The sequence below is a fragment of the Drosophila willistoni genome (assembly GCF_018902025.1).
Source record: "Drosophila willistoni isolate 14030-0811.24 chromosome XL unlocalized genomic scaffold, UCI_dwil_1.1 Seg142, whole genome shotgun sequence".
NCBI lineage: Eukaryota > Metazoa > Arthropoda > Insecta > Diptera > Drosophilidae > Drosophila > Drosophila willistoni.
This window is the reverse complement of record NW_025814053.1, coordinates 3,382,701-3,391,912: the sequence shown is the minus strand read 5'-3', so window position 1 is coordinate 3,391,912 and position 9,212 is coordinate 3,382,701. Positions and strand designations below refer to the sequence as shown.

The 9,212-nt window shown below is 35.4% G+C and overlaps 2 protein-coding genes across 4 annotated transcripts; one reads left to right on the top strand and one right to left on the bottom strand.

Annotated features, from left to right (window-relative positions):
- Nucleotides 1-455: 455 nt before the first annotated feature.
- On the bottom strand, nt 456-1,319 carry LOC6652849. The gene has a single exon (XM_002075426.3). The coding sequence runs from the start codon at nt 1,155-1,157 to the stop codon at nt 576-578; it is 582 nt and encodes a 193-aa protein (XP_002075462.1). The 5' UTR covers nt 1,158-1,319; the 3' UTR covers nt 456-575.
- Nucleotides 1,320-1,420: 101 nt separating this feature from the next.
- Nucleotides 1,421-4,218, top strand: LOC124460563. Of its 3 annotated transcripts, none has more exons than XM_047011606.1 (4): nt 1,421-1,770; nt 1,844-2,401; nt 2,456-2,884; nt 2,944-4,218. In XM_047011606.1, exons 2-4 carry the CDS (start codon nt 2,114-2,116, stop codon nt 4,093-4,095), a joined length of 1,869 nt encoding a protein of 622 aa, XP_046867562.1. In that variant the 5' UTR covers nt 1,421-1,770; nt 1,844-2,113; the 3' UTR covers nt 4,096-4,218. The 3 variants fall into 3 exon arrangements, with proteins under 3 accessions (XP_046867562.1, XP_046867563.1, XP_046867561.1); XM_047011607.1 differs by having other exon boundaries at nt 1,421-2,072; nt 2,135-2,401; XM_047011605.1 differs by having other exon boundaries at nt 1,421-2,401.
- Nucleotides 4,219-9,212: the final 4,994 nt, after the last annotated feature.

Genomic DNA, 9,212 nt, shown 5'->3' with positions numbered 1-9,212 from the left:
ATTGAGTCATTGTTCCCTAAATTTTAAATGAATTTGGTCTCCAAAACAGCATAGAACAATAAACTGAATTGTGTCTAGAGAATAATCCCAAGTTAAAACAATTTATTTTGCAGGATCCGGAATTTCGCTGCCCTAAGTAGAAGAATATTTGCACAGGGTTCCAACATGCAACCACTTAAGTAAAATATAAATTGTGTGATTTTCTATTTTGCAATGAACTAACATTAAATTCCGATATTTGTTATATTGTAATAAAATTCGATTAACTGAGGGATATTGTTAATACAGGGTCACATCTTGTCGTGTTTGCATCGTCCTATGGATTCAAAGAGAAACTTCTATACTAAGCTCTTGGTTGATGGACAACAGAGCAGCCATACCATTCCAAGCAAATCTACATCCTGAATATATTCTTAATACTCACCAATGTATTCTTAATGCAAAATGCTCAGTCATTGAAATGAAGAATTCTTTCATTTTTAGTTCGTAACAATAAAATTTTTTTTTGTACTCTTGTACCCATAACGCATAAACAATGTAACAGTATAATTTTATGAAAACTTGAATATTCTCATCTAGCGTGCACGACGCTTACGGGAACGGGAGCGGTTCTTCGATGCCTTACGGGCGCGGGGCTTCTTCTTCACTATCTGTTTTACTATCGGCTTCATCACTTCTGGATCGGGTCGGCGCACTGGCAATATGTAATCGAGGAAAGAGGCCCATGTCATTGCCTTGTATGTAATCAGGAGGGCCAAACCCGTCTTTACGATAAAAACGAAATCGGTCTTGACAATAGCAAACCATGAGAGCCGTTCCATAAATATATCCATGAAACCCTGAGACTCCGTCGACAGGTCTTTGAAATGTTCCAAAGCGATACAAAATTGCTGCCAAATTAGAGCCATTGTGACTTGATTGCCCAAGTAGTACAGAAGGACATCCAGACATAGATGCCAAGTCTTGGTAACTGGGGGCGTCTTCTTCATCCGAAAGAGGTGCAGCAACATTACCGTCGAAAAGGTAATCAAAGTGGATGCTAAATCGGCGGACCACTTCATGCGCCACACATTTGCATTCGCCATGAAGAGCCCGACACAGCAGACCAGCGCGGTCCTCAGCTCCCAAACTTCCAATTCAGTACGGAATACAGCCATTTCGAAGTAATGAAAAACTTTTATAAATTTTTGGAAATATTTTTTTATCAAAATAAAATTAGTACCGCTCCCGAGTGTGTTTTACTTGTGAATGACCTGTATAGAGAAGAAAGTTATGTGGATGATTCTGAAGTGAAGTCTCGAAATTTCAAGGCCTTGTTGATCATAATTTTTGTCATTATGAGAAGTCAAACGAATTTGGTTGCTGTATACATACTGTAGTAATATAATTGGTTTGACATTTAAATACTTCTGGTCACACTATCGCACACTGTTGTGGCAAATGAGCGCGTTTATCAACACTGAAATCAAGAGAAGTCAGACGGACGTTCGAAAATAAAGGTTAATTTTAAAGGCTGACGTAAAGTAAAAAAGTTAAGCAGAATGTGTGCTAAATTAAATACGGAACAAACCTTAATACTACAATACATTAAACAAAGAATAAACCTTACCACCACAATATTCATATTTTTACAAGAAAGAACCAAAAGGAAGAATCGTGTTTTGCCGTACAGACCGCATTGTGAGAAAGAAAGAAATCTTAGGATCAAATCAGTTGGGAGCTAATGAAGTCCTAAGATGCACACAAGATTACTTCAAACTAAAGTCCAGGGTAAGTCAAATGCTTGGTGCAGTTCCATTACCACTTTGGACTTATGTCTTACATAATTACCCTTTTAATTTAGCCAAACAACTTATCCAACGATCAATGATTTGAGGTGATTTCTTGTGTATTTGGAAATAGACCCAGGAAGTTGTTCAATTTTGTTGATACTATGGAAAATCGTTGCGATATAACCATGATAATTGCAATAATATGCTTCACATACGGTCAATTACTTCAGTCGGCACAAATCGAGTCTTTTACTATACCCAGCTAACGAAAGTGGCCGACACATAGTCAAAAAAGAAACAGTATTAATTGTTAAGTTTAAGAATTCTAGAAATTAATATAAATGCAAATTATATACATGCAGGTTTTGCTTTGGCTAATCGGGATCTATATCGTGGATTTAACTACATATTCAATGGTCATGGATAGAAATTTTAAAGTAACAGACAATCATGACCATTCATTGGACATTGATTCAGATGTGCCTATCACCAGAGAGCAACAGAGACTGTCCAAGCCATCAGCAAAGTTAAAAGCGAATATAAAGTTGGTTCATAAGAAACCTGAACTATTTAGAAGCGGATCAAATGAGCATAGGAAGCAAAAAAATCAAAAAATAATTGCATTTCGGGTAAGTGTTAAGCAGTAAATTATATTTCTTTCACATTCTTGAAACCTTTTACAGACACCGATACAATCGTTGAATAAAACAAAATGGGATATGCAATTAATGTCATATAGAGATTTGTATACAAATCGTATACCCGGTCATATATTTGACAATTTGGAGTTCGAACAAATGTATAATAGTACAATTTTAAAGTGTCTGGACATTAACACGAAGTGGCAGACAAATGAAAAAGAATCCTTAGTACGAAAATTTATTATCTATGACACGGAAAGGATCAAATTTGAGTATCAAATTGAAGAACATTTGACTGAGGTTAACAAGCGCTTAAATCTGAAAACCTCTGGCTGTAAATCGTATCTTATTCATTTAGCCAAACGGTTAAGCAAATTTCTCACCGAAACTAATGAAGAGAAACAACAACTGATTCACAATATCCATGTGGACTGTCCTCCTCCGAACACTCTACAAAACTTCTCTTCAATGGTCAGTAGCAATTTCGTTCCTTTTGATTTTGTTTCCTTATCGTTTTATATTCGTTTCAGAGTGAGGACACATTATTTACCAATAAATTGGGGCATATAGTTGGGAAATATCGCTTGAGAACAGCAAATAATTCTGAATTTGAATTGATGCTGCAAAAAGTTAAAGACGCTATTCCATCCAAAGATGAAAATAATAATATAGAAAGACAAATTGATGCATTCGCAACATTTAATATTTATGATCGAATTCGAATTACTTTAGAAGAGAAACTTAAAATAATGCAAGATGAAGTCATAAGGAGACGCATGTCCAATATTAGTGAGGATTGTAATCAACACTACCTATATATAGCTAACAGACTGCGGTTCAGTCTTACATTATCAAATGATGAGAAACAACAAATTGTAAACTCTTATGACATTGATTGCCAAAGTTCTACAAATCCGAAAAATATGAAAATAATATACACAAAACACCCAGCAGAGACAACGACTAAGAGTTATACCAAATTCAATTTATCTCAACCTTTAAGGAAAGGTAAAAAAACTATAAAATCACTCCTGAAGCCAGAAAGAATGAAGACTGAGACAATATTTCTTCTAAACACGAAACCCATAAAGCAATTTAGGACAAAAGTTCTCAATAAATCGCATAAAAACGGGGAACCCAAAACAGAATCCTCATGTGATTGTACTTGCTTTATTGAATCTGGAGAAGATTCCTGCAGTTGCTATTGTCCTGATGCCTTTGGTAACAAATCCACTTGGTCGCCCATTACTGAAACGTCGGTGGAATTGCCACAAACGGTCAAAGAAGCTGATCCCACATGCAATTATAGTTGTTTTCTTAAACACGGAGAAAATGACGGCTTTAAGAATCAACCCACTTTTTCCCCAATTACTGAAACGTCGCTGGAATTTCCAAAAACGGTCAAAGAAACAGATCCCTCATGTCATTGTACTTGCTTTATTGAATCTGGAGAAGATTCGTGCATTTGTAATTGTCCTGACGTCTCCGTAACGCGACCCACTTGGGCGCCCTTCACTGAAACCTCGGTAGAATCTGCCAATCTGGAAGCCAGCACAATCCAAGAAATAACTCCCACATGTGATTGCCGTTGCTATATAGAATCTGGAGAAGAATCCTGTGTTTGCGATTGTCCTGAGGCTACTACGAAGCGTCCCACTTGGGCGCCCTTTACGGAAACCTAAGTGGAATCTCCACAAACGAGAGCCAAAGAAAAGAGATCCCATTCAAGCAAGATTTCCTATATCTGAAGAGGGTGATGGCAACGGAATGGAATAGAATTTAAATAAAAACTATTTCATTTTCAAGAGCTGTTGTCCCTTAGTTCAGGTTTGCTATAAAAACAGCTGACAAAGCAAAAAAGTCATTTTAATTTGTTGCATGCTGTCCTTGAAAGTTTTGCCTTACTTTCAGTTGAAAGCATAATTTCAGCTTAAGGACATTGCCTAATTTTATGGTGCCAACTAAGCCAAGTATAGTGTAAATATTGTACAAGAGGAAGAGAAATGTAAACCTAAAAGACAGCTGCACATATATATGTATGTACGTATGTATGTGTGTATGTATGTATGTATGTATGTATGTATGTATGTATGTATGTATGTATGTATGTATGTATGTACATAACATGGAAATGGAATGCCACGGAACTTAACCGCAAAATGTGCGGATTGGCTGGATAGAGAATAAAGCAAATGGTGTTGCAAATGGAGATGAAAATAGAGATGGAGGATTGCACCTTTCCATTTATGCACTTGCTGCGGTCGTTGCCCGACTTAAGTGGCAGCCCGGCATAGCCTACTACCTAGCCACGACTTCACTTCTCACCTGTGTACATACATGCGGTTGTAATACGGCTCAGCTTAACGCTGGCACTTAAACTCAGCGTTAATATGTAAACATTTTTGGGGTTTTGCTGTCTGATCTCGATTTTACGCATTCCATTCCTCTACATCTTCAAATCTCGCTCTCTCTGACTTCAGCTTGAGCAAAATAATTATGGCAATTAAATTTTTAATACAAATTAATAGCAGCGAATTGTTCTTTAGATAAACTAAACATTAATCATAAGATATACTATATGTAGATTATTAGAGTTAGCTGATTTCAAATCTGAACGTTTAGATATACAAATAATAATCTTAGAATCGTATTATGGTAGTTCAAAATCAATAAAATTAATTCTTTCGATTTCCTTTTAAGGGAACTTAATAATAAATTCTTCAAAATCGTCTATACTTGTTTAGCTGACTAATTGGAAAATTTTGAAATTATATAACAAAAAGCTACACCTTTTTGATCATAGATATTCTTGTTCATATAATAAATTATGTTTATACCCTTGCAAAAAGGGTATATTAATTTTGGTCAAAAGTGTGCACCGCATAGAAGGAAGCATCTCCGACCATATAAAGTATACATATATATTCTTGATCAGCACGACGAGACGAGTTCAAATCGCCATGTCCGTCCGTCCGTCCGTCCGTCTGGATCAACGCAAACTCCTCCTAGACCGAAAGAGCTACAGAGAAATTTTGAAATTTTGAAATTTTGCATGTAGGCTTGTATATACTGCAGGCGTTGTATATCTCGGATTCAGCCGGATCGGATCACTATATCATATAGCTCCCATACAAATGGCAAAGTCACGAACAGTGACTTTTCTTAATAACTTCCTTATTTAGTGAGCTATTGTCGTGAATTTTATTGGTAAGTTAATTACACATATAAATGACTATGCCAAATTCGATCAAGATCGGGTGACTATATCATATAGCTCCCATAAGAACTATCTTTCGAAAACAGTGACTTTCCTCAATAACTTCGTTACTTTTGACGCGATTGCTTTCAAATTAAACATTTGTTAGTTTAATATATCTGTCAATGACTGTGCAAAATTTGATAAGGATCGGGTAACTATATCATATAGCTCCCATAGGAACGATCGGTGGAAAACAGTGACTTTGATCAATATCTTCGTTATTTCCTATGCTAAGATTGTAGGCCGTTCTTTCGGATACATTAGCCCTTTTAGCTTAAACGTTTTTCCACTTTGATGGCTATAGGTAAGGAATAAGTTACCAAAAAAGTTGCAAGGGTATACAAACTTTGACGCGGTCGAAGTTAGCCCCGGCCCTCTGGTTTTCTTTTCATGGTCTTTCCTTAACAGTGCCAGGTTGTGTGTGTGTGTGGAAATTGACAGAAACCGTCGTGGGAAATAAATTGTTTTTCATGTCAAAGTCAAGTAAATATTTTCCCAACGCATCCACGTTGCTTATCGATTTCCGGGTTCGTATTCTTATGGTATAGTAAAGGTTTCCATCTGTGCGAAATAGTTGAGAGGCCAGCACAAAATGTGTGACATATTACTCAATAATTTTCACATTTTTATCCTACTAATGTCAAATATAACACAAATAATTGGGCACTGTCGTAAATTTCTAGTTGTTTTTTTCAGCTCTGCCAGAGAACTTTGATTGGATGGAACAATGGACAAGAAAAGATGGACAAGCGATAAACAGTAGCAAAATATTTTGCCGGAAATGTCTTCCCTGGATTAGTGTATTGTGTGTGTTTTTGTGTGTGTATGGGGGACACTTTTTCTGTGTTTCTGTTCGTTCTTCTGTGCTTTCACCGGTCAAAGAGATTTGTCTTAATTTTATTCGACTGTCAATTGCTCAAATTATCCACTTTGATTTCTATTTTCGATATAAATATCCAAAAAGTTTTAGTTTTTCATATATGTATGTATGTATGTAGGCAAAAATGTGAAATATCAAAGATATAAGACGAAGTTTACATACGCCTGCAATCTTTTATTGACCACATGTTCTGTTCTATTTATTCGATTTTATTGAAATTGGGATATATGTATGATGTATTAAATTTGTTCGCACTGACTTGGTTCCAAGAGACTGACTAACAGATAATCAGACTGACATGAAATTGTTAAAAAGCCAAAATGTTTGTTGTGGGTGCTTGAAAGAGGTATCGACGTGCCTGCTTAATAAACGTTGAGTTGTTTTCTGTTTTTACCAATTACAAATATTTTAAAATTTTAATCAATTTCATCCTACGGTTGAATATTAACTATTAAGACATCCAAAATAAAAAGATAGTACCAAATTGACCGCTACATGGCCAATGGCTAGATAAGACCAGTTTACCAGGTTTGGCATAGTCGAAAGTCATTTTTGTCTGTTGCACTTCGTTGCAAATCGTTCGCATAAAATGATTTGAATGTTATATTCGTGGTTGGATGTGGTGTTTTGTATTGGTGCATTTCGTTCAAGTTGGTGGGAGATTTTGTGTGTGTCAATGAATCAATGTGGTTAATGCCGGACCGCAACAAAATGCAATTGGGCACAAAAATTTGTCATGACGACAACAGAGCAATTACAAAGCGCCATTATCAAGCTGCAACAACAATTCACTTTCAATTGTAATGGCCGGCGTGGCTAATTAGTGCGTTTCTTTGATACTGAACATATAACCATACATACATACATACATACATACATTACATTACGTATGTGCATACATAGATATGTAGGTATATTTATATGTACATATGTACATATGGTGTGTGTATGTGTGTGTAACTGTAGATGGCACATTTTGCAACAGTAAATTACGTGACAAAAATGAGCAAAGCTTCCTTTAATTACATTTGCTTTTACGCTACGGTGTAATACGGCTTGTACAGACCAATAAATACATGGTATACACCATAAATTATGATCATACTTACTTACCCATGTATGTATGTATATAATTATATATATATGTATATTAGGTATATACAAAACTTAATTGTTTGCCCACATTACTTTAAAAGAGATTGCAATTGAAAACAATACAAAACGGACAAAAGGGTTTCCGCAGCCGGAATTTCATTGATTACTTCATCGCTTACGCAATGCTTACTTGGCTCACATCTAGATCACAACGTAGCTAACTTTTACACGGGCATTTCCGCCTTTCATAGACAGTTTGCCTAAAACTTAGATTAGAATAGACAAAAATGAAATCACTCACACTGTCCTTGTACTTTCAAAAGGAGCAAACTACAAGAAAATCGATTACAAAACTATTTACTATTGGGATCACTTTCTTCCCCAAAAGTAAATTGTAATTCATTACTTTTATGCTAAATTGTGATCTGATTACTACTGTTAAAAATTAAGCACTGTAGTAATCACTTACTTATCTAATTACAACTGTTAAAATGTAAGAAGCTTAGTAATCACTTGGACAGAAAATAAAAAAATTATTTCAATACGATTCCAACCCATATCGCATTAAAAGCATTTATAATTTTGTATTCATTCATGTTCGGAACTTGAGCTCCAGTCCAATTATATTGTAGACCTCTTCTTCACCTACTAAAATCGAGCTAATTGAGGACTTAAGTTAGGCAAATAGATCTCGATCTCAGCATAATGCCGGCAGGCCACTAATATAACCACCCATGTCTCACAATATTGACGGTAGGGCAATTATATTTTCTTCAGTGACTATTTCCGGCTGGGTGTAATATGTTGACGATCTATAATAGGCTTTTCTTTTGATCCAATATAAAATGCCAAATTTGAAACGAATAAAAAGCTACAATCTTTATGTAAAGACTTAGATAAATTAAGTAAATCATTATGAAAACGCATTTCTGCTACAAAGGATGTAGAACAAATCCAACTACAAGTCAACAGAAAGCTAAAAGTAAAGCTTTTCAAATCAGTTATTTTGGAAAATATATTGGGCTGTACCTGATAAAAGGTATCGAAAGGTTAATACTTATTTAATTTGATCAAATATGTTGCAATATTTCATAGCAAAGCTCTCACAAACTGACCAATTCGAAAACAACATTGCTATGAAAATTGACTAGAATTGGCTAATAACAATAATCTAGGCAAAGGACCCACAGGACAAAGACAACCACCAACAAAAACAACAACAATTCTAACACATTGTCCTAAAGTCCGTGTTCATGGTAAAGCCAAACAAATTGTCAGGCAATTTCAAGTCAATTAAAGGCAAAGCCAACAAACAACATTGCCTTTCATTTTCCGAGTCCAGGGCTCAACATAGACTCAACTAAACTGAAAATGAGTTAGGAATATTTTTTGCTATTTGGTTTTTATTTCGCTTTTGGTTTCATTGTGTTGCCAACATCGAACGTGGTTGGAGTTAGAAATGTTTCTTTTGTTCGGATAAAGCCATAAACAGACTTTAAGGTACTCTATATTGGCTACTGAGTAAATAGATGCAATCAAATAGATCCCATTTTTTCGTTAAAGAG

Excerpts from the sequence above, each read along its gene's own strand:
- LOC124460563 (XM_047011606.1), top strand. The coding sequence starts at position 2,114 with ATGCAAATTATATACATGCAGGTTTTGCTTTGGCTAATCGGGATCTAT. Across the intron at positions 2,402-2,455 it reads AAAAAATAATTGCATTTCGG|ACACCGATACAATCGTTGAA; the intron begins GTAAGTGTTAAG and ends AACCTTTTACAG. Across the intron at positions 2,885-2,943 it reads TACAAAACTTCTCTTCAATG|AGTGAGGACACATTATTTAC; the intron begins GTCAGTAGCAAT and ends TATTCGTTTCAG.
- LOC6652849 (XM_002075426.3), bottom strand. The coding sequence starts at position 1,157 with ATGGCTGTATTCCGTACTGAATTGGAAGTTTGGGAGCTGAGGACCGCG.